This window comes from Oreochromis niloticus, linkage group LG17 (genome assembly GCF_001858045.2).
Source record: "Oreochromis niloticus isolate F11D_XX linkage group LG17, O_niloticus_UMD_NMBU, whole genome shotgun sequence".
Lineage (NCBI taxonomy): Eukaryota > Metazoa > Chordata > Actinopteri > Cichliformes > Cichlidae > Oreochromis > Oreochromis niloticus.
This window is the reverse complement of record NC_031981.2, coordinates 21,729,407-21,754,971: the sequence shown is the minus strand read 5'-3', so window position 1 is coordinate 21,754,971 and position 25,565 is coordinate 21,729,407. Positions and strand designations below refer to the sequence as shown.

Sequence of the window (25,565 nt, the reverse complement as noted above, 5' to 3'; positions counted from 1 at the left end):
TTTATCTTGTTTCTTGTCTTCTGTGACTTGTTTCTATAGACTCTGCATCTGGGATGAATAAACATTGATTCACTGTATATCAGGAATATAAATGACAGAAAAAGTGGGAATGAAAATATATTTGTTTGAAATAAGCAAGTTGTACCAAGGCAACGGAAAAAACACTAATTTAAACTCAGATTATCAAAAATAAAGTTAAACAAAGGCTGTATATAAAAGTATTAAAAAGCAACTGATAACGAGCAAGAAATTTTAGAAAAAATTGCTAGAAAGACAATTTTCTGCGCAAGTTCCATAAAATGAGTTTAAGTCCAAGATTAAAAATATTAATAAAGCAATGACGTATGTAGAGCAGAGAGGCTTCAGGGTGTTCGCGTTGCTCTCTGCTGTGCTGCGGTTCAACACTAGAGCCAAGTTTAAAAAAAGCTGGGTTTAACTAATCCCACCACCTGCACCTGCATGCTCGAGTTTCTTTTTCTGACTCACGACTTAAATGGGACGCGGTGGTAATGCAGCCTGGTGATTGGGTGGTTATTGATCAGATCATACACATACAGGAGTCATTATATATTCTGCCTGAATCAGTTTCTCCATCAATCCCCCCTTATTGATTATTCATGAGTTTTGTTTAGGTTTCAGCTTCACTTAAACTTTATATTTAAATGTGAGTATGAACGAAGGACAAACAGGGTAAGTAAAACTCTTGCAGGTGACTCGTGTGCAAATCTCCACTGTTCTGAAAATATGGCACCACATATGGGTACAGATCCTGTAAATAAGTCCAGCTCTTTGCTGAGTTAGAAGAGTTGAAATGATCATACAGTAATTTGTCACAGTCAAACCCATGAACCGATCGGACGAGTGTCTGTTCACTGTGTGGATGATGACCTCACCAAGCGGCTGAGATGTCGTAGTTCAGGTTGTCTGTTTAACTTTTTCTGCCAAGGATAATTTATGTGCAGTTTTTTGCCACCTCACTGTAAACCAGACATTCCCAAACTTCAGACCGCCCAGTTTGAGTTTAAAAATCTTTGTGGTTCGCCCAAACCTTCAATCACAGCTCAGATCATCACATGCACTGAAAATGAAGGATTTTGTTTGTTCTTTCATTGATTCATTTTGATCTTCTGATTGTTTTTCCAAAAATCAGCCAAATCAAACATGTTGAGCTACACGCTCTCAACCTCTTAGAGACGGCATAAAGTCACTTTACTTTCCAAATTAACTTTTATACTTTCCAACTGATGTTGCGATATAAGATGGGTTCAGACTCAAAGGCAACTCAGAAAAGTAAGACTAATAGTAAGTAATAATATTAAACCCCATTCGCTCAGTTTTTTTTTTTTTTTTTTTTTTTTTAGAAGTAACCTTATCAGATTGAAATTTGAGGCTGACAGTTTTGTTTTTACCTCACGTGTGGTTGCTCACAATCCGTGTAGTACCTGCAGCTTTCAGCTGTGTCCGCAGTGTCTTGATTATTTTGGGCTCTGATGTTGGACATTTGTCTCTATTTGTAGAACAGTCAGTCAGTCAGTGAAGACGCGCTCAGCAGATTAATGGAGGTAAACATCAGCTCTGTGTGTAGTCAGCGAGTCCCGAGAGTCGGATTTCCTCATGTTTTCTTCTGGCACAGTTTGGCTTGTAAGCAGCCTGGAGGGACCTGAAATTGAAGTTTTGATGTCTTGGTTCAATAAATATTTGGAGAAGGAAACCCCCCTCCACCCCAACCCCCTTCGAGTGGAGTGAAAACAGGCCAGCAGGCAGCGGGCGCCGTGGGGCTCATGGTCGCCTCGATGTGTCAGATTGTGGGTTGGGCTCAGAGCCAGGATGCCGCTGAGAGTCTCCGGCTGCTCGTCAGCACGCCGTGTCGTGCTTGGACTGCGCTGCTCGCTTTCAGAGTGTGTTCTGCCTCAGTCAGGTTGTTGAACAGAAAACATCAAGGCTAAAGGGGGAGGCATGGCTGCTGAGAAGATGGCGGGCCTCTTATTGGACCATATTTCCACAGCGTGTGTAACACTTTTTCTGCTGCTGGGACAGAGCTGGTTCTACATTAGTGCTTGTTGGGAACCAGTCCGCATTTCAAGAGGTTTAAGAGATGACTATCACAGAGCACTGCTGTCTCAGATGTCATGGTGGACAGAATGTGTGGGCTGGGTCTGCAGTCACTGGTGACGTTCTTAATGAGATCCTCCATAGCCGTGTTGCGTTTTTTGCACAAACACCAACCGTTTTTGGTGGAAACATGCAGAGACAATTAGAGATGGCACGATACCATTTTTTTATGTCCGAGACCGATATCATAAATTTAGATATCTGCCGATACCGATATGAATCCGATATAGTGTATTTTTTTAATCAATAAAACTGTTTTTTTTTAATATCTTGCTGCATTTTGTACAAGTTTAAAAACAAACAAACACTAAAGCTATTCTGTTATACCTGTATGCAAAAACTGTTTTATAGTTCAGCAGTACTGATCAATCTAATAAACGTAAACCTACTCCATCCTCCCTATTCTGGTATTTTAAAGAGTATTTAGCAGAAATATTAAGCAACCTAACTAATAGGATTGCCAACTCCCACCCAAAAAAAATAGGGAACCACCCCCCACCCTCCGCTTCGTGATGCTTAATCGACGTAATCAACTTTAATTTAATGCACGTGTAAAAGAAAATCCACAGAAATCAATTATTTTTCCACAATAATTAAATAGATTCAACATCTTTCTTCAACAGAATTGCAGACTGCACAGATGGTACCTTCCCAAAGGAAAAAGTACTATAGCTTACTAGGGTATATTAGACCTAATAGTTACTATATACAGTAATGGACTTCTATACATTTTACATCAGATTAAAACTTTGGGTGTAAGATTCAGATAATTATTTATTAAAAGCTAGACGTTTTAAATGAGAATAAGAAAGAAAAGTATGTCTTTGTGCCCCCTTTTCCCTGTTAATGCCCTATCTGCCCCCCAGGCAAAACTTTGCTAGATCCGCCCCTGCACAGTTACCAGCCGTCAGCTGCGTAGAAAAGGATCCTGGTCTAGAAAGTAATATTAAATAAATTCTGACAACAGATTATCAAGCTTAAACCTGCTGCTGTTGTTTATCCGCTGGTTTCCTCTTTCTGGTGCAAAGTTGACCAAAATCAAACAAGAGAGACGGGAGTCGCGACAGAAAAGCCGATCAGCTGATCATTGATCAGTTTCATGATTGAAGTAGCAGCAGGAGAGAGAGAGGCAGTCGCTCCATATATCCGTTGTTAAGCTTAAGGTGGGAATGCTTTACAAAAAATCAGAGCTGAACTTACACACTTGCTTTACTTCTCTCTGGGATAATGTCCTCGGAGATGAAATACCGGTTTGGTAGCGAGGCTCCAAATGCTCAACCAGACCCGACAGGTCTCACACGCCACAGCCACTCTATCATGTGATGCACACTGCTCCGACGTACTAAGGTTATGAGCTGAATTACGCCGTGTCGCAAGTTTTGTGAGGTGCTTTCGTGATATTTAATGGATCGGATTACATTTTTTATTTCTCTCCGATATCTGATCCAGTAATTTAGGTCAGTATCGGACCGATACGTAATATCGGATCGGTCCATCTCTAGAGACAGTCCCACATTTGGCACCTGCATTGAGGGTATCCTTTTTCCCAGATGCAGATGTGTAGTGCTGCTGGTGCTGCTTGAGAGTCCAGAGTCCAGTCCACATTTTGACAGTTTAAAAAGGATTATATAACAATTCTAGATGAAGTTTGGATAATTTCCATGGAAAGCAAATCATAGTGGCGATGACTGATGTATTTTTCCTGTAATCACTGATTCTAGTGGCTCTAACCTCATGCTCAGGTAGCACCTGACTGTTGGCACTGGGATCAATCAGAACCAGTTCTAGATTAAGCACCAGCATTGTGTTAAAAGGAAAGAAGCATGATTCAATTCAATTTTCAGTTCAATTTTATTTTATTTATTTATATAGCACCAAATCACAACAACAGTTGCCTCAAGGCACTTTTTATTGTAAGGTAGACCCTAAAATAATACATTCAGAGAAAAAAAACCCCAACAATCATATGACCCCCTATGAGCAAGCACTTTGGCGACAGTGGGAAGGAAAAACTCCCTTTTAACAGGATGAAACCTCCGGCAGAACCAGGCTCAGGGAGGGGCCATCTGCTGCGACCGGTTGTAGTGAGAGAAAGAAGACAAGATGAAGGACATGCTGTGGAAGAGAGCCAGAGATTAATAACAAGTGTGATTTAGCAGAGAGGTCTATTAACACATGTTGTGAGTGAGTGAGAAAGGTGACTGAAAAGGAAATACTCAATGCATCATGGGAATGCCCCAGCAGTCTACACCTATTGCAGCATAACTAAGGGAGGATTCAGGGTCACCTGATCCAGCCCTAACTATATCCTTTAGCAAAAAGGAGAGTTTTAAGCCTAATCTTAAAAGTAGAGATAGTGTCTGTCTCCCAAATCCAAACTAGAAGCTGGTTCCGCAGAAAAGGCGCCTGAAAACTGAAGGCTCTCCCTCCCATTCTACTTTTAAATATTCTAGGAATACAGCATGACTGCTGCTTTCTGAAACATATTTGTTGTTTACATGCAGACGGTGGAGGTTCAGGGCAGTTTCATGAGGCATTATGTTGTAAAACTATGCTTATATCTTTGTTTTTTTGATTTTTGCAATCCTAATGATATTTCCGTGTCTTCCAGGTGAGCCTCTATTACTATATGCGAATAGGCGAGATCTTCGGCTCGTGGATGCGGCACATGAGAAGGCTAATGCCACGGTGGTGGTTGGAGGGTTGGAGGACGCCGCAGCTGTGGACTACGTCTTCTCCAAGGGCCTCATCTACTGGAGCGATGTGAGCGAGGAGGCCATCAAACGCACCTTCTTCAACCAGTCGGGGGCTAGCACAGTGGAGACGGTGGTATCAGGTCTGGCCTCCCCAGATGGACTGGCGTGCGATTGGTTAGGGAGTAAACTTTACTGGACAGACTCAGAAACCAATCGGATTGAAGTGGCTGAGCTGGACGGATCGTTGAGGAAGGTTCTGTTCTGGCAGGAGCTGGACCAGCCGAGAGCCATTGCCCTGGATCCAGAACGAGGGTGAGTCTGATCATCTGGCTGGTTTCAGATCTGCAGGAGAAGAATGTCAGGATGTAGCTGGTGGTTTGGTTCCAAGTTGATCCTTGATCCATTTGAAGGTTACTGAGAGGTTTGGCAGATGATGTTACACTATCATCTGCTCGTTTCCAGCTCTGTTTTTGTTCTTGGAGCTTTGTGTGATTCCTAGTTCAAACAAAATAATCATTTCTTCTGTCTGAAAAAAGCATTTTTTGGTTCTACCCCTTTAGGCCAAAACGTTAGCAGCTGGTCTTTTGGGGGGGTTGGGTCAACATTTGTGGATTTTGTTGTTATCTCTCAACAGTTTTTGTGGGGGGTGGTTCATTGTCCTCTTGAGGAGGACATGTTGATAGTCCAATAGTCACACAGTTGACATTAGAATTCCACCTTAATGGATGCCTTCCTTTTACAACAACCAAAAAGCCCACACACAAAACCTCTGCCCCCTTTTCCCGCCTGTGCGTAGCCATGCCTCCCCCAGGACACTTGTGCAGTAGGTTACACACATCTTAACAGAATGATGCATTGTAGTGATGCTCTTAGTTGTTAGTCTGTTACTAATTACTTATTGTACTTTTCTTATTGTATTTAAGACAATGTGACTAAGACAATATATTAAGGGGTGTCCCCACTACAGTCTAAAGGTAAGGGAACAACATGCAGGAAGTGGCCGAGCTAGCTGGTCGGTAGCTGAGCTTTGAAAATAAGAGCAAGGAGATTGTCCAGTAATAAATGCATTGCTTTGTCTCAGATGGATTAAAAAATACAAATAAAATGCAGGATATCTGGTGGGAGATGCTGATCTAGGGCTGGGCGATATAGACGAAAATTCATATGTCGATATTTTTTAGCTGGATGGTGATATATGACATGTATTAAAGTTGGGCGATATGTAAAAATCTTACAACCAACAATCGTCAGTCCAGTAACTAACGATATGCGATATATTTGCAAATGCGCAAGCTTTTTGATGGGCAGAGCAGTGTAATCATTCACGGGTTGATTTGCGCATTTAGAACACAGAAGTCCAAACATGGATGAACTAATTGCCAAATTGCACACTGGAGGAGAAGGCGCAGATAGAAATGGACTGTTACCTCAGCGAGGAGGTTGTAGACGGAGAAGATGATCCACTGGCTTGGTGGAAAATGCATGAAAAACGTTTCCCATTGATGTCACACATTTAGCTGTGTATACCAGCCACAAGTACACTTCAGAACGGATTTCCAGCACTGCTGGTAATATTGTAAAACAAACTGCTAAAACCTGATAAAGTAAACAGTTTTGTTGATAAAGTGATAAAGTTTTGTTTGGTGGGAATATTTTACCTTCTTTTCTTGTTTGTTTGAATATTAATATAGATACGTTTTGGTTTATTTATTTATTTGAGATGCACCAAATCGCACAAAAGACTTAACTTTACATCAGAGATTTTTTTTTCCCATCTTCCCTGGAAGAGACATTTTGATTTTTAACTTATTTGTTGTTTGGTTGAGTGTGTCAGACAGAAAATCACTGGACTGGCCTTTAAACACGGTTACAGTTGTCCCATGCTATAATGCGGTTCACCTTTCGCGGCCTCGCCGTTTCGCAGATTTTTTTTGTGCTTTTGCATGCTTTTTGTTTTTTTTCTTGCAGTGCATTGTGTTCTGCATCCTGATTGGCTGTAGACCATTGTCAATCAATCTCGTGCCGTGTCTCTTGTACAGTACAGAATGCGTCCAGCTTGTCAAATTTACATAAATCTTTGATCGCTAGCAGTGTGACTCTGAAGTGCTGTACTGTATGTTTGTAAGTTTTTCTCCCCAACAAACACAACAATGTTGACGAAACGTTTTGCACTGTCAAAGGCAACCGTGGGTGCCTTTGGTTTCATCCTATAATACTGGACTTATTTTTCTACAAAGGTTTGAATTTTGAGTGTGTTTAAAAAAGAGAGAAGTGTGAAAATGTTCATGCCTGTCTGAGAAAAGTGTATAAAGTGTGTAGTGAGGGGTTTTACAGCCTTAAAACATCTATAATAATCGTAAAAAGTAAAGTTGGCTACTTTGCGGATTTCACCTATCGTGGGTTATTTTTAGAACGTAACTCCTGCTATAAACGAGGGACCACTGTATAGTGGAAAAAACATGCCAGTTTCTCTTTGTTTCCCTCCTCACCATTGTGGTTTTTTTATTGAAATAAAATGTTTTTGTTCTCTTTTTTTCTAACATAGTCGAAACCGTGATCGACGATAGGCTGAGGCTATCGTGAGCATATCGTCAATATTTTCGTTCAGTCTTAATATGTATCTTGATATTTTTTACCCCATAAAGTAAGAACAAAAAGACAGCTCTTAGTGAAAGCCAGGACTCTAGGCTAACTTTTTGCCATGGTTGCACTGGTGCGCCTTACTTTTTTTTCTTATGTGCACCAGCACAAGAGTTAGGTGGAACTGAAATTTTTCAGCTGCATTGCTTAATATCGCACTTTCACATGTTCCCTTTTATTTATTTTTTTTATTTTTTTATTTTTTAGGGAAGATTGCTGTCCATACAGACAATATTAATTTGTATGTAAATGATTACCTAAGAATCTTGTCAAAACAAAGTTCTTTATTTGGAGCACAGTTCTACAAGAAAGATAAGTTCCTGAAAAAGTGCTTGTGCTTAAAGTGCTTTGGCAATATTGTAGGCAATGTTAAACTTAATGACCTGCTTGCTGCTGCCTACCCCTGAAAGGCAGTGGAGAAAGGGGACAGTTGGGCAGTGCATTTATCGTGGCATATAATGTGTTTTCTGGATACACTGTGTTTTTTCAGTATTTCAATTCAAAGTCACAAATGCAGTATTGCTGGCTGTGGTCTTTCCACACTCACGCCAGTAAATGCAGTGCATCATATTCTCAGCTTTACTCTATCTTAGCCAGGGAAACTGGTCAAGCCACTGTCCTTGAAATGTATACACTTTCCCCCTTTTACTTTCGGTGCGCTCTGGCTCGGAGTCGATCGTTTGTGGCTCATTATCTGATGCTGTCTCCGGACCAGTGTTAGACATGACCTGAGAGGTTTATGGCTCCATGTCAGAGGACTGGCTATGAATTTCAGACGGATCAGGCCTTTACTTCACAAAAAAGTTATCAATCTTTATTTTCATCTTTTCTCATTACCCACAGCTACATCCACTTCTCTCAGGCCTAGGCTACTCGCTAGGGCTGGGTATCGTCACTGATTTCTATAATCCATTCAATTCTGAGTCACAAGATCCCAATTCGATTCAGTCCCCGAGTCGATTCCCTGTTCAATTCGATTCAATTTTGAGTCAGAAATATTATAATTCTGATCACTGATCAATACTGACACTTGTGAGACTTCGTCAGAAGTGTAAGCATCACAGCAGATGCCTTTTTGTCAAAGTAACTGAGGATAAAACACAGATAAACATGAAGGAGATTTTCCTGGCCTGGCTTTTTATAGCAGATAACTACCTTGAAAATATTCTGCAGTAGAACAAAAACGGAAGAAAACCAAGAACTTTGAACATTACCTGATTTTGCTGAAGTAAACCAGAGCAAAGTTACAGAGGCTTTATTAGAGACACCGCTAAGCATTTTGCAATTTAGCTTTATTAGGTCATTTTAGGGAAAAAAAAAAAAAGCAGCGGCAAACATCGCTGTAAATGTTAGACTGGTGGGTAATAAGCGAACAACAAATAATGCAGAAAACAGAGATTTGAGATGGGAAACTGTTCTTGAAGTACACAGAGAGAGAGAGAGAGCTGTGCAGGAAGTGTGAGCTTTATCGTGGTGGAAGCAAAACAGCAAAAGTAAGAGGGAATTGATGACGATGTTTATCAAATGTGAAGTGATCTTTTGATCTTTTTGATCTTTTGTTGCTGGTTCAGTGAATTTTGGCCGGAGAGTGACAAAACCTGCAGCACCTAGTCACCTCTGTCTATCCTGACGCACCGGCCGACAGGAATATCTGGACCACAGCCAATCAGAGAGGTCTCCCCTGACTATCTCTGATTGGTTTAGACCACAATATGTGCATAATGTGTGTCTGTTGTCTCCATACAAGGAGACTGAATTTTTTTTTTTTTTTTTTTTACTTGAATGGCTGGTCGCACCTAGGATTTTTTTTAGTCTCACCATTGAGAAATTAGGTCTCATGTGTGATCAAATCAAATTGGTCGCACTGTAGAGCCCTGAAAGCTACGTGTCCCAGATATCACAAAGGGACTTTTATTAACCTACAGCTGTAGATGTACATAAAAAATTACTCAGAAATAAATTGTCAGCATTTATTAAATAATAATGCACGAATGAATGAAATAAAAAATGTTATTTTCGTACATACCAAAAAGCTCACAATTGTGCAGTTAAAATGTAAACTAAAAAGATGCAGAGCAAAAATTACAAAGGCGACTTGGTCTTTAAAAAGGTTTCTGTTGAAGTAAAGTTTTCTGAAGTACTTTGTGTGTATTCCTGTACAATCATCTAGTACTTTGTGCAAAAACTTTGCGCTCTGGTATACAGCACGCAGGTTCACACACTCTTCATACTCCACTTTAAGGCACTGTTGTAAATGGTGGAAACAATTAGTAGTGCGCAAACCTTTTGTCGGGACACTTTTTTTTCTTTTTCTTTTTAAGCATTTTCTTTTTAAGGATCACTTAAAAAAATGGTGGTTGTGAGTTTTTTCCTGTGTATTTCTATTTTTGGCACCCACTAAAGAGCAAAAGGAAAATGAAAAATACTAATAACCTGCTGGTTTGTTAATTGTTTTTTTTTTTTTTTATTTGCGTAAATGTAATCGACATTTTGTTTATCAGGTAGTCAGTCATGGCAGGAAGAAGCAGATTTCTGTTAAATATGTTAAGCACCAGAGCCCCATTTGAGCCAGGAAGAACTCTGCTACTCCCAGGGTGTGAAATAATGCAGTTTTCTGAAAGTTTCATTTACCCACAAAGTGTCCTGCGTTGGCGTCGGTGAGACGGGGCTGTTGCCCTTGGACCGTCTCATTTTGCAGTGTACAAGATTACGGCTGTGGCCTAAACCCAAACCACAAGCCTTTCCTAAACCTTACCAGCAACTGAAAGTGGAAGTACAAAAAGATGAAGTGTAAAACACAAAGGTCTAAACGGGACACAGAATGTGGTCTCCAGGCTGATATGCCTGTGTATTTACTGCAGAATTTAATAAAAATAGAAAATAATAAAAACAATTTAATGAAAGCTTGTTTGGAAATAATTCCCACTTTACGGTCTAAAACAGACGACATCTAGCAGTTTCTTGCTTTATTGATTTAAATCGTTAAAATGGGTTTTATGGCACTTTCAAACTCTCCTGTGTTCCTGAAGTTTGGTGTTTCTGCCTGAGCATCTTAGAGCTGATGAAGGACAGGAAGAGGAGTGAGTGCTGACCATGACAATGTCGAGGCCGCGAGCTTCAGCGGTGGATTAGGATCAGCAGGTGGAAGGATCCCAGCGCTGCCAGCGTCTTCCTCTTTGGAGCGGTTGGATTACGATGTAAATCCATTAGAGTGCAGATAAAAGAGGCCTGTAATGTATTCATTAGTTTTATTTAAATTCGGGCCCGTCGCGCTGCCTCTCACCATCTTCCCTTCTCTTCTCTCTTGGGTTTCTATTCATGGAAACTCTTCCCGCTCGCTGTTTGATCCACCGCTGTGTTGGAGATAAAAGTCTCACCGAGCCGCTGGCACATGCAGGAGGCTGATCCCTCTCTGATACTTCACTCTGAGCTCCACTCTTGTTTTTGTGTGGTTTGTTTTTGAGTTGTTTGTCTGATGAACCCGGGTTATTGGAGTACTCTTCCAACAACTGTTCACTTTACCTTTGGCTCCAAAGCCTCACCTGGATATTAACAGAAAACTACGAGTGTTCATCTGTTTATTTTCAGCAGTGTCAGAGCATTTCAAGGCTCTCCAGAGCAGAGTTTACACTGTGTACCTGAGCTTCAGAGTAATGTTAGCGAAGATGACCTGGATATGATGACAGTGTCAGAAACATGCTGTGCCGCCCAGTTACAGCTAACCGGCCGTTAGTGTAACTACCCACGTGCTGACTGTTAGTTCTGACCTTGAGTGAAGTTTGTGTTGTTCTCAGAGCTGTTCACTCGCTGATGTTTAGAGACCTCCATTTCTAAGGTTAGCTAGTGTTGCTCACTGATGATGCTAGCAGTAGAGGAGAGGCATCCTTTGGATTTTAAATTCATCCCGAGTCTTTCACATAAAACTCTGCAGGCTGTTTGAGGCATCCAGAGAGTCGAGGAACATCTCATTGGAACGTTGGAAATAAAAAGCATTTAATCTGGGAAAAAGTTACCCAGCATGTTTAAAACCCAGAGTAATTTATAAAAGACCCGGTGAACAGGACAGGTGATTATTTTAAAGTTGGTACACCTCGTTTACAATCGGTACTGCTGCTCTCTATACACAGTTCGCGCGATCGCAAAGTGAAAGCAAAAAACAAGCGCAAATTCAAACGTGATTTCAATATGTCACATATTGACAGTGGCTCATCGATGCCAATGACACAATTACTCAGCTACATTTGCGAAAGAATGCAAAAGCATTGACACATATTTTTCCTTCCTATGATAGCCCAACGGGCAGGGCTGAGATGGATTTTTGGTAGCCCAACTGGAAAAATTGCTAGCCCCGGGACGTCGGGCTAGCGATTTTGCGAGCCCTGTTCATAAAAAATATCTTAATATTAAATCCATCGACTCAGGGTAAATGACCAAGTGCAGACAAACAAACATTTCATCACAGAGGAAGTGAGGTTCAGCTGAAGGTCGTTTTTTCAGCTTTACTGTCTTGTTTTGAGAGAAAGCGGCAGAATTTGGTCCAGACAGAGGCTGAAACATGGAGGAAACATGTTTTAAATGTTAAACATGGATGTGATCTGATTGATGACTCTCCCAACATGAGTGAGGAACACTTGGCAGGATGAAGAGCAGTGTTGAACAAAGCTGTGATTACACTCCAGTAAAACAACGACAGCAGCTTCTGATTTAATCAGCCGCAGTCCCCACTGTGCGTCTCATTAGCTCGGCAGCAGCGCACTCTGAGGCTCCTTCTCCAATGCAGTTGTCCCTGTTTTCTCTTGTTTTGTTTGGTTGCGTGCGTTTCACAAAGGCCCATTGTTGCCGCAGCAGCTGTTTTGTTTTTCCAGCGGTTACAAAGCCAGACGAAGGTACTGCAGCAGCAACACGCCAGCTCCACTCAGTCATGGATGAGGGGAGAAAATGTTGTTTCTGCAGAGAGGAGGTAGACCCCTCAGCCGTGAGCTTGTGGACAGATAAACTCCCTCCACATGTGATGGGCTGATGACTGCATTATAAAAATGATTATGGTTATTCTGAAGATTTAAAGAATACGAAAAGTGTTCCAGGATCTTTTAATTTTCCAATGTCCAACGTCTTTTAAGCAACCTCTATGATCTTTTTTTCCTAAAGCACCCCAAATTGCCAGAACTTTCATTTCCTGGGACCGTAGTTTAGGAATGTTCCAGCAAACCTTGAGCTCTTTGTTATCGGTATTTCTGCCTCAGTCTGAAGCTTTGCAAAGATGCATTAAAACCTGTTGTTGAGTTATTTTGTGCCAAAATAAGAACTGACACATTAAAATCTAGCTGGACTTGTACTAAAAGGTGCATGTGTTAAGGATGAAGGCCGCACTAAAGTTCAGGGGACCATTTTAGGTTCTAGTTGGACTTGTTTTATCCCTAATTTTGTGACAGTACCAGTTCATGACAACACCAACAAAATATTAAGGTAGAAGCTTTTAAACTTTAGCTGGAATTGTTCATTGGCCCATATTTAAGTTTCCCCTGAGGCAGTTTTAGTTTGTGGTCCAAAGCCAATACTTAAACTTGAACTAGATTTTGGTGTCAAGTATAAAAAGAGAATAAAGTTCCAGAAACCTTCTTGGGTTTAAACATGTCCTCCAGCACAGTGACCTTTGTTTCTAAAGCAGGAAAAAGTCAGATCTTGTACTTCCATAGACTAAAGATAGAAAGTTTCCAAGGAACCAAAAGGCTCTTTGAGACACTTGTTTATCTGTGATTCTATCTCAGTTTAAAGCCTAGAAGACATTAGTCAGCTGATGCCTTAGCTGTTTCTTTATGTTAATGTCATGAGGCAAATGCTAAATGATGTTGGACACACTGTAATTTTGAAGTGGATGGTGTTGGATTGTAGCTGGACTTGTTTGTTGTTTCATCTGTAATTTTCCTGAGAAGCACTTTAAAACTGCTGCCTAACCTTGAACTAGTTTTTGGTAATGAATAGAGCTGGGCGATATAAGATTTTTTCATATCACGATATGTTTTTTTCCATTTCAGGCGATAACAATATATATCACGATATAAGCCAAATAACTATATTTGTAAGATTTAAATGTGCCGTTGCTCACAAGTAAAATGTGAAATAATCAGCAGCTTGTTTTGATTTAAATATTTATTTTCCATAATAAGTTCAACAGGGTAGATGTACTTAAGGAACATGAGACTTCAGTTTCAGATAAATAAAGGCAAATATTGCGAACTACACAAAAGGCAGCCACTAAAGCGTTTAAGTTTCAAAATAGAACAAACAAAACAGACCACTAAATTGTCAATTCCACTTAGAAACAAAATATTAATTCTAAAAATAAATCTTAGTTTGTTTTACAGAAGAACAGACAAAATTGACTAACTTTTGTCAATATCAAATAAACTGAGAATTAAAAGGAAATTCTCAATCTCTCCTTGTTGTATAGCTTAGCTTTTCAAACAGTTTTAACAGTTACTTTAGTCTGACAAAAGCTGAATGACGAATTGGCGCTTTCAGTCAGAGATTGACCATGCACCGCTTTATTGTATTTCCAGACTTGCTTTCGGCACAATTTACAGTGCGCTACTCTGTTTTTTGTCAGACTTGAAATAGCCGAAATACCTTCACACTACGGAACTTCTATGCCCCTTCCGTTCGACAATCTCTCCGGCATTGGAACCATCATCTGTTTTTTTTTCTTCGGTAACCTTCGCTCACGCTCTCGGTTGATTTTTCTCTAGTCGGCAAACTCATTTCCTCCATTACCCGGGCAGCCCGGCTGCAAAAACAAATACACATGTGCGCCTTGGCACTTGTGCTGTACGTAACAAGTCATGTGACGTGACGCTGCGGCTGTGATTGGTTCGGCTCTGCGCTACTTAATTTGGATTGGCTGTTCTTTGTTTTCTTTTAAGAGGACGAGAGATGAGGCCTATCGCAATAGTTAACTTTTTCTCGATAGAAAAATTTATTTCGCAATACATATCGTTATCGTTCTATCGCCCAGCTCTAGTAATGAAAAGGAAGTGAATCAAGTTGTATAACATTTTGCTGTATTCATAGTTCCTCCATCACATGATCTGTATTTCTAAGAAACGCAGAACTTTGACTTCCAGAGAATAAATGTGAACTTTGCAAGGAACTCTTAAGGTTCAATTCTGTGCTTTTACACCCCAGTCTGAAGCCCCTCAAAGAGGAATTGAAACCATCATCTCATCTTTAAACAAGTCCTAAATAACAGACAGGCGACAGGCGGGTCCTCTTTTTGTTTGTTTTGTTTTTATTAAACTGTGAAAAAGACAAAAGTTCACATTGAAGAAAAGGGTGCAAGGAGTCTGGGCTCCAGCTTTGGTGATATTCTTGAAACGCTTTACCTGGCAATGTTATTCTACCTGCATCCGTCTTTTATTTACAGTTTTTTGGGCATTAAAGATTGAGTTCCTTGCAGTCTGAAGATGTTGCAGTTGTCTTTGTTACTCTGTAATGCTAAAAATTGATAACAAAAGCTAGTCCTGTACCCTGCAGGAATTCAGTTCACAGCTGCTCATAAGAAGCTTCAAACAGGGACATTTTTAGTGTTTGTAATAAAGTTTTTCTGGTGAAGTGAAGCGGCGAGTGTTTCTGCAGTCGGGTTCATTGTGTTGCAGCAGCAAAGTCTTTGAGGAAAACTGGTTCTTCAAATCCACGGTGGAACGCAGAGCTGGACTCAGTTCAACCGGGATGATTAATGCATCAGGTACCAAACACAATGCAGCTCTTGTGGTGAGGGGATGTGTTGTGTGCTCGGCATTTCACTGCAGCTTTTCTCTCCCCTCTCTGCCTGGCCGGGGCCTCATTGTTCAGGCAGGGAAAAACACACCCTGAATGTTTCAGAGCTCTGAAGTCCTACCTGCTGCTGCTGCTGCTGCTGCTTGTGCCGTCTGAGGACGCAGCTCTTCATTTGAAGAGATACTGAAACCGTTCGGTGCCGGCCTGTCACAGCCAACGGCTCATCTGGCCGCTGCCGCTTTGCTTTGTTCGCAGTGAAACCCAACCAGCTGCTGTGTTTAAAGGCTGCTGGGCAGGTTTTCAGTTCAAGCTTTTGTCTTGTCTGAATGGGATTACGTGGAGAGGCCCAGCAGCTCCGTTTTTGGGTCAGTTTTTCATTCAGAAACATGAAGTTACAGGATGTGACGGTACTTTCCTTTTATGGCTCACCTGTGTGTCAGTTTACTCATCACACTGACTCACAGTGAACTGCTATCCCAAATATCCAGTTAATTGATGGGAATTAATGTATAAGCCTTAAAGCTGAGGGCGAAAAATCAACTAGGCTAGTGTGTGATCAGTGGGCTTCTTTTCATCTTTCAGTCAATTAAAACACATCAAAGTGTGACTATATGCACTGTAAGTACTGTACACTGTACTACACACGAGTCCGTCACATAGAAATTGGTCAACAAGGGTGTTCGAGGCAACCAGAGATTCCAGGAATAAATATGAAGCTGCAAGAATAATCCGACTTTCCTTTCTTTCGGCTTTGTTCTAGCTTCTTCTTATCACAGCCCCTTTGCTGTACGATCACTCACACCTACAATTTGTTTCCAGGAAAATTGAGCTGCTCACGAACTCAAAGTAACGTCTGAGTGAGCTCCCTCTGTGAAGACTTTCAGGGTCCGGTTACAGTTTTCAAACTTCAGAGGTTTTAACTCCAGCTGTGAGTTTTCCATCAGCCTCTCTGGATCTGCTGATGTTCGATTTCAGTTTGGCCCTGAGTCTCAGGATAAAGGGGTCTGTTCTGCTCTCCATCCCCGCCTGGGCTGTGGGGGGAGGTGGTGGAGATTGAGGTGTGGGATCTGGGTGGAGGAAAGAGAGGCTGTCCAGCTGTGATGGTAATTAAGGCAAACAAAGAGGAGAATTAGCTGCACAGCAGGAAGCCCCGCCTTCCTCATAACACCTCCACATGTGTGCTTCATGTGAGGAAGACATGGTTTTTAGAGCTGTCGGACTCTGAGAGAGCACATTAAAACAGTTTTTCTTTCACAAAGCAGCCTGAAACCTCAAAAAGTACTGCAAAAAACGACTGATTATTCAGAAAAAGAAACTGTTTAATCATGGTTTGATGGTATTGTTCGTGATTTAATCGGCTTTGGTAGAGTTTCTGATCTCAATCTTCAGCCCAACATTGCTGCAGAGGTGAGTCGACCTGGACTAAACCTGACGAGCACTAAAAACAGTGGAAAACTTTAACGATGAGAACAGCTACCTAAAAATAACAGAGGACACAATCACACACTGCATTATATTATATTACCAGAAACTTTCTAAAAAGTAGTATATTTAGATTTGGTACATGGTGTCACCCCTGAGTATCACTTTTTCCTCATATTGAGGCTTTACCAAAGAGAGAGAGTGAAAAAGTGCAGCTTATTTGGACTGATGAAGAATATTCTGTCTGAGAGGCTGGAAATCAAATACCAGCCACCTGCCTGCAAACTGTGGTTTCTACAGGCCTTCAGATCTGCTGACAGAGATCACACATCCAAATATTTCAGGGACGTCCAGCATCCATCATTCTGTTAATGTGAGCTCCACTCCCAAGAGTCTGCGTTCACTCAGCCGCACTACCAGATATTTACAATAAAACATCTGAAGGATGTAGCTTCAGTGGTTTCTAGATAATAGTATTTATCTGGAGCGGAGATGTTCAGGTGTTTTTTTTAGTTTTAACTTTCATAGTTTAAATGAGTTGCTTCCTGCACATGGCAGCTTTTAGCTCCTGCTGGCTCATCATACATCCTGATCGTTCTTATTGGCCGTTGATAAGTCAGAGCAGGAACAATAATTGAACAGAGTTTATTTTGACTCAGTTTACTGTCGAGTTCTGTGACTGATGTTGTTTATTAGAAATCGGTGAGCTGCGCTGTCTCTTTATTATGATGATCCTGTAGTTTATTTAGAAACCGCTGCACAGATTAATAATAGATAACAGCCAGTAGTTTGTGGACAGCAGTGGAGGATGATGTAATGCAGGAAGGGAGGGAAGATGATGTTTAGGTTCTCTAAACTTTGTACTGCGTGACCATCATTGTCTCATTTCATGAAAATGATGGTTTAAAATGAAAAAGTCAAAACTTGTTGGTTATGTTGCTGTGTGTAAAAATCCATCTTTTATTGCACAGCTGAGAGCTGTGCTGGTTCTGCAGTAGTTTGTGGAAAACGATGAGGTGCATGTGTGATGTGTGAATTTCACTTGTCTGTCCATGTGTGGGCACGCTGTTTAGTGTGGAGTGATTAGTGTTTCTGTGTTTGTGATGGTCGTTTTTCTGTGTCTTCAGCTTCATGTACTGGACGGACTGGGGCGAGATCCCAAAGATTGAGCGGGCGGGGATGGACGGGACAAATCGCTCCATGATCATCGATAAGGAGATCTACTGGCCCAACGGGTTGACGCTGGACTACAGCCAGCAGAAACTGTACTGGGCCGACGCCAAGCACAGCTTCATCCACCGATCCAACCTGGACGGCTCCTTCAGGTACATGCAACGCCACCTTTAGGATTTCTGAAGCTGGGTGATGAATTTTTTCAAAACTGTAACATGCCGTGCGTTTTCAGGGAGGTGGTGGTTAAAGGGGAGCTGCCTCACCCGTTTGCCCTCACTCTGTTTGAGGACACGCTCTTCTGGACTGACTGGACCACCCACTCCATCCACTCATGCAGGAAGCAGACGGGAGGTGGCCAGCGTGTCGTCCACTCCAGCATCTTCTCTCCCATGGACATCCACGTCTTCAGCACCAAGAGACAACCCACTGGTGAGTCCAGACAGTTTCATCCCCCCCGACATGTTTACTGACTCACTCGGGTAAGAATCTGAGCTTTGAAAAGGACAAACCAGGCCTCTCTGCAGATGTGTTTAACAGCTGCGTGTTTCCTCAGTCTTCACTTGTCCTCATCTGTGATCAGACAGTCCTCTTTCAGGCTGTGGAGAGCACAGAGCCCTTCAGGTGTCGAACAGAGGCACATCCTTTATCCAGATGTGAGAATATCCAACATGTGGAGTCTGTGAAGCTCCAGCTGCAGCAAACCTCATCGGATTGATGCACAAATGTTTTTGTTGGCTTGCTGATAAAGAATCTGAAACACAATCAGATTCCTCGTCTTGTGTATTTTTATACTTAGGGTTAAATTATTCACAGGGGAAAAAAAGCTCTAGAAAATCCTTTAAAAACCCCAATGAGGGTCGAGGTGTTGTGGTTTGTGCAAACAATAGCTTGGCCGTGTTAATTCAAGGCAAACAACAGCAAAGTTTGCTCACTGAGAACATGTGGCACCAATTAAAAAGCCAAACACTGACAGATTTGGTATCACTGCGCTGTGAAAATGCTGTTTAGTCTTCTGTGTTTTGTTCCTAAAAAGTCCTTGATTTGTTGTTGAAAAGTGCACAGGAACCTTGTTAGAGTCCTTAAAACCATTTTCAGTGAAGATGATCTTATTAAAACATAAAAAGATCATTTAAAACAAGCGAGGTCTCTATATGTCCATTTTTTATTTTTTTTTTAAGTTGACTTTTATGTATTCAAAATGAAAAACACATTTTTGCTTTTAAATGATTAGAAATGCCAAAAAAAATGCTTCTGTTATGTGAAATAACTCGGACACAGTGCTGTAGCCACATGCAGACCACCCAAACACACACTTCTCTGCCTGATGTTTATCCTTTAGTGTCTGATGTAAGAGCTGTCAGCTGGAACACATGAATGATTTCCTGAGTGTCGTGCTGAGGGTAAAGTGCAGTTGTGAGGCTGTAACTTCAAGGTAACTGGATTTTTTTTTTCTTCTTCTTCTTTTTTTCCTTTCGTGGCAGCAGTGAACACTCCTTGCTCCCTGAACAATGGAGGATGCTCCCACCTCTGCCTCCTCTCACCTGTCAGGCCTTTCTATCGCTGTGCCTGCCCCACCGGGGTCCAGCTGCTGGAGGACGGCAAGACCTGCAGAGATGGTAAGAATGCTCTCCGCCTTCATTGTCTGTCGGTTCCCAACGCACTCTGTCGATTTTTAGTCGTTGTTTGTTTTTGAGGGGTTTTTGTTTGTTTGTTTGTTTCTTTGTTTGTCTTTTACCTGAAGCGTTTTAGTCTGGGTTTAATAGTAAAGTCAAAAGTTGGACTTTGACTAATAATAAAACAAAAACTGCAGACAAACATAAGGGCAAAGACATTGTGGTAGAGCTCAGCTGCTTTAGATTGCAAAGGTGTTCCTAATAAGGTGGTTGGTGTATATTTAGGTCTATATAATCCAGAGAGTCAGATTAAACTCGCCGACTGTGCAGTTTGGCTTCAGAAACACTCGAATGGAAACAGAAAAAGAGTCCAAATATTTCCTGAAGTGCGTCAGTGAGCAACGTCGACGCTTGCAGATTATCTTTTATTTTCACCCAGAAAAAAGGGAAAAGGCACAAAACGCGCGCTTGTATAACTGTTTACAAGGATCCAGGCCGAGCAGGCAGATTGGATTCATTAGTGTGTTTGAGCTTTGTGTTCCTGCTTGAAGAGAAGCCGGCAGATTCTCTGCTGCCAAACCTCATTAGCTTTTCCTCTAATTTAAAAACTCCTGATAACGTGCTCGCTCCCACTCTCCACCTCCTCCTCCTTCTCTTCTTCATCGTAGTCATGTACAAGCAGAAGGTGGTGCTGGGCTGACCTGTTGTTGCTATGGTAATCCGCCTCCATGAGCGGGGCCGGCCGTTTGAACGGCAGCCCGACGTTTCCCCGCCCTCTGCCTCCTTTTATTTACATTTTCGGGTTCAGTAACCCTCGCCTGCAGAGCAATGGGAGTTTTGAAGGCGGGGAGGCCTTTGTGAGAGACGGGATCACATGATCCCCTTGCAGACAATGCCCCCTTTCACTGCTGGGGTTTAACCATTTCAGCCAAGGGGGGTGAGCTAAAGGGTCGATGTTTGTTACTTCTCTGCATGTTAAAGAAATGAAGTCAGGTGTTATATCAGGACTGCAAGTAAAAGTCCTTCACACAGAGCCCCGGGGTTCATTTCTGCTGTGCATGTTTTTATTTAGCTATGTGCTAACAGAAAGAAAATCCTCACCAGGTGGATTCAGACCTGCAGTCATTCCCCTTCAGGGTTTACACTGCTCTTTATATGTAAGATATCAAAACCTTCAAATATCTTTTACATTTCTTTTAACTTTAAAGAAGGTAGACATGATGGTCTCAAACAAGGCTAAAGACTTCCACTGGACAGTTTTTACATTTCAGTTTTACTCAAGACCAAAATGATCACATTTAGTTTTAGTTCTCTGCAATATTCAAGGTCTAAACTTGGTCCAGAGTGGATGGATTTTACATGGGTCATATTTTCAGCTGTGGGCGAATTACCCAACAGCTTCATACTTGTTGAAAGCTGAGATGGAAAAATGGTTCAGGCTGCCACTGTAATGTGTTATTGTTACGACACCATAGATGGTCTATAAAATTATCAGTAAATATGTTGATAATTGCTGATCTGTATTTTTATGAATACTGTAGTAGCCTAGGTGAAACTTTAATGCTGTGATATCTTCATTTCTTTGAATCGGCATCTTTTTAAAGGTGATGCAGTAGTGTGTCTTTTATTTTAGGCTAAATCTGTAAAAAGGACCACTGCAGACTCATGTCTGGATACCTGAGGTAAATTATAGGAGCAGGAAGCAGGAAAGGATTCAGAGGGATGAACCACTGAGCTGTTATGACCGTTTCTGTTCAGAGTGTATGACAGCTGTATTTGTGTTGATGTCTGTGGCCGTCTTGTCAGGATAACTCTGGATTTTTAATCCCAGTGAGATGTCTACTAAAAGGATAAATTAAAATTTTGTAAATAAACTTTGAGTGATGATGTTCTTACCCTGTTTCTACCTTTGTGTTCCTCCTCAGGTGCGACGGAGATGCTGCTTCTGGCCCGGCGAACCGACCTGAGGCGAATCTCTCTTGACATGCCGGACTTCACTGACATCATCCTGCAGGTGGACAACATCCGTCATGCCATTGCAATCGATTATGACCCGGTGGACGGGTACGTCTACTGGACCGATGACGACGTGAAGGCCATCCGCCGCTCCCTTCTGGATGGCAGCGACGCTCAGTTCGTGGTCACATCTCAGGTGGACCACCCTGACGGCATCGCCGTCGACTGGATCGCCCGGAACCTCTACTGGACCGACACTGGGACTGACCGCATTGAGGTGACCCGACTCAATGGTACCATGCGCAAGATCCTGATCTCTGAGGACCTGGATGAGCCCAGAGCCATCGTTCTAGACCCTGTGGCTGGGTGAGTCTAACATCTGGAAGAAAATAAAGAGTTTTATGATCTGAATAAAGGCACAAAATATTTATAAACATATGTCAGGATTTTCAAAATTCTTAGATGAAGCTTCAATCAAAGATTTCAAAGATGTGAATCTCATATTTGGAGTGATTCCAAACCTAACTTCAGAGTCGGAAGTTTAATTCTGTGAAATAATTTTAAAACGTTCTTTGTAGAAATTCAGGTGTTTTTGACTCCTTTAAACCAACAAGGTCAGGTTAAAGGTTTTTTTCCCCTCCTGTTTTTCAGGTACATGTACTGGACCGACTGGGGTGATGTGCCGAAGATCGAGCGGGCCGACCTCGATGGGATGGAGAGAGTGGTGATGGTGAACACGTCTTTGGGTTGGCCCAATGGCCTCGCACTCGACTACGAAGAACGCAAAATCTACTGGGGAGACGCCAAGACGGACAAGATCGAGGTTTGTGCTTGAGCTCCAGATTTTACTCTGTCCAGAATATATTTCTTTAGTCTTGGTGTCCTGATGGTTCTCTGATCTGCTGTTCTTAAAAGTCAGCCTTTATGATTTCAATCTTTTGTCAATTTTAAACAGGGTGGTGGAAACCGTTTTCAGACAGGTTCTCTTTTTAGTTTTTGTCACCACAGAGTCTCAAGTCTTCTTATAGGGTCACTCGAAACGCCACCAGCTGTCCTGTATGTAAAATAATCTGTGTGTTGGAGGCAGGCAGGTCAAGCAAAGATGTGAAAGACAAGGATATTGACTATGGACTGTTAGATCAGTCCAGCCTTGTAGTTAGCAGTTGTTCTTCAGTTCTGTTGGTTAATCTTGGCTGGTAAACAGCCTGTAGGTACATTACTGCTTCCTGTTGGTGGTAATGGTGCTTTACATGCAGGCACAGGTAAAACACGAGGAACATGGACTTCAGGTTAAACAGTTGCATAAATATTTCAATCATTGTGAAATTATGATGAAATTAGGATTCCTGTTTGTGGTGTTGTAGACCTGAACATAAAATAACAGTGAAGTCGTTCTTCTCCTGACTCAACACTCATTTTGGGCTGTTTTTTTTTTTTTTTTTTTGAAGCATCATTATAAATTAATTTATAGAAATTGAGAATTTCAATAATTTCAACCTGTCCAAAAAAATCTAACATCAGATTCTGCCATTAAGCCTGATTTTTGGTGATAGTTTAGTAATTTTTGTGCTGATGAGGCCCAACATTCAAACCACCACAGCTGAACCGAACATGAAATCACCCTAAACTTGTGACGGTGAGCGGCTCGTTAAAGGAACAGTACAAGCAAATATCTGCAGAATAACCTTCACTGATTGCCCTTTTAAATAATCTGGTGCTGACTTTATTTTCTCCTAAAAACATTCAGAGCATAAAAAAAGCACTAGAGTGAACAATAAGCATTAAAATGGTTTACAGTTTTATTTTCAAATGGCTGCCTGAAGGTTTGCTGATGTTTCAATGCTTTTTTTTGTTTGTTTTTGTTTTTGTTCCTGTGAGAGGAAACGTTGCAACTGGACGGTCTCTTCAGCTCTGTTCGTCGCAGAGCTGTGAAACTTTGTGCTCATGGCAGCTGTGCTCCGTGTCGACCGTCCAGCTGGGTCTGAAAGTAAAAGTCTGATCTCTTTCTCTCTGTGGTTTGCGTCCTCACGCCATGCTGTCATGTTTGTAGCTGATTTTATGTCTCTGGTTTTCATCTGACCCCACCTGAACCCCTTCTTAAACCCCCTCAGAGATGGGGTTGATGGCAGTGCCCCGGCAGAGGGGCCTCTGCCCCCCCCCCCCCCCCCCCCCGTTTCTCCGAGGACCCAGCTTTTGCGGTGAGATCCCACATCTGGTTCCGATTGCGGCCTGCACTCCAGCTGCGGTCGGCTCTGTTTAGAATAGACCCAGAATCTGAAACCGTCGCCGCGCTGCGGTCTCAACTCCCAAACCAGCGGAGACCTTTTGGCTGAGGCCATCGGGCTGAGGATGGAAACTTCGTCTTATATTTATACACCACGTTCCTCCGAGGCCCAGTGTGTGGAGATGTTTTTGAAAGATGGCAGCCGGCCACGCAGGGGCTGTTCTGGGAGCAGCGAATCGCGTTGCTCCACGCTGCGCTGATAGGTGGAAGGACGCTATACAGATTACAGGGCTCACTGTTTTTTCTTTTCTGCAAATTCCTCACATATTTGTCTCTGTTGACACTTTGAGCCTCTCTGCATGTTTCAGAAATGATCTTATCGAGGTGAACTCCTCTTCATGTGTTCGCCTGTTTCACCAACACTGCTCCAGTTAAAAAAGAATCGCCTTTAAAAATGAGTCTTGGGTTTGATGTTTTATTTTTTTTTCCTCTCACTTTAATCTTTGTGCTTTGGTCTGCTGGCTCAGGAAAGTGTAAAGCTTTTATTTTTTATGATTTAATTACACAAAGAACTTTTAAGAGTGTGTATAAGAGAATACAGGAAAAAACTGCATTTACCTGCACATACAGCTCAGAAGTTTACTCATATTAAAAAAACAATAACTGGGTTACGTGAAATTTTCTCTGATAAAATATTTAGCTTAAGGATAAACACTTGAAACAGCTAAGTTGTGAGTATGTTGGTTAAATTAGTGATTTAAAAGTAAAAGAGGAAACGATTAGAAACAGTTGAAGAACCTAAATATTTAACTAATAGTAACAAATAGTTGGCTTTTGAATGTTAAACGTGCTGGATAAAAAGTTTAATTTATCTAATTTAACAAATGACTAGCTTAAAGTAAGCTAAAGGAGCTGAAGACAAGTGGCTTAGTGTAGTATATCTTTTTATTTTCAAATAGCTGTACAACACTTTGAAAGCGCTTAAGCGCTGAAATAACAATAATAATAATAAAGTATTAAATAATATTATTGTTATTATTAAAAAGTTAAAATATTGATGTATACATGAACAGATGAATCGTTAAAGTCACAGATGGTTGAAATGTTAAACTAAAAGTAAAAAAGTCATTTAGGTTGTTGGCTAAGTGTAATTAATGGCTAAAATGAGCGATGTTGAGGGTCCACATGGTTTCTGCAGTGACTCAGTCCTTATGCATCATGTTTGGTGGTGCTGATGGAGGTGTGTTGGAGCTCCTCTGATGGTGCGTCAGTGTGTGGAGGCTGTAACGTGAATTCAGTCTTTGTTTTAATCGATTGCAGCTTCATGTGTGAGTTTTTCTGTGCTTGTGTCCTGTGGAGGGGGTCTTTACAGCGCTCTGTCCTGCTGTTTGTCGAAGTGAGATGTCAAATTTTGTGTGAGAGCAGAAGAAGAGGAGGAAATGTGGCGCCCATATGCTGCTGTTGTTTGTTTGCTCCGGCTGTTGCTTCTAATTAGTGGCTCTGCGATGTGCTGCCAGGACGCCTGAGCCCTTATGAGCGTACTCGGTATCCACAGTGAGTCTGCCCAGCCCCCCATCTGTGCAGCACTGGCTGGAGGAAATGTTCTGTGAGGGACCTGGTCTGTCCTCTGCTCATCCCTTTGTTTTACAGGAACTTGGCGACTACATTGATTTTCAGTTTATAGTTTGATGCTGGTTTAAACATGCTGAAAATACGGCAACCTGCTTTGGAAGCAGGTTTATAAACTCTTCCTGCTGGTGTCAGCACTTTAATACAGCAAACATCAAACTCTTATTCAAACCATAACATTTAATTTTTTAAATTTTGTCCCCATTTTTTTTTTCTTCCTCCTTTTCATCTTCTCCTTATTTTGTTTATATCTTCATTTTATTCTTTACTCTTTCTTATCTTCTGATTTGGAGGTTGGCTTCCTCTTTTTATTCTCACTTCTTCCTT

At 41.6% G+C, this 25,565-nt stretch overlaps 1 protein-coding gene across 4 annotated transcripts in view; it reads left to right on the top strand.

Moving 5' to 3' along the window:
* lrp6 (low density lipoprotein receptor-related protein 6) overlaps positions 1-25,565 on the top strand; it is a 42,775-nt gene that overhangs the window by 2,088 nt on the left and 15,122 nt on the right. For 2 of the 4 annotated variants that reach the window (XM_005475761.4, XM_003448738.5), the window contains exons 2-7: positions 4,724-5,120; positions 17,771-17,968; positions 18,049-18,245; positions 19,301-19,432; positions 21,355-21,751; positions 22,037-22,208. In XM_005475761.4, coding sequence (XP_005475818.1) covers positions 4,724-5,120; positions 17,771-17,968; positions 18,049-18,245; positions 19,301-19,432; positions 21,355-21,751; positions 22,037-22,208 — 1,493 coding nt within the window. Of the gene's footprint in view, positions 1-4,723; positions 5,121-17,770; positions 17,969-18,048; positions 18,246-19,297; positions 19,433-21,354; positions 21,752-22,036; positions 22,209-25,565 lie in introns of all 4 variants that reach the window. The other 2 variants (XM_005475760.4, XM_005475762.4) reach the window with 1 other exon arrangement.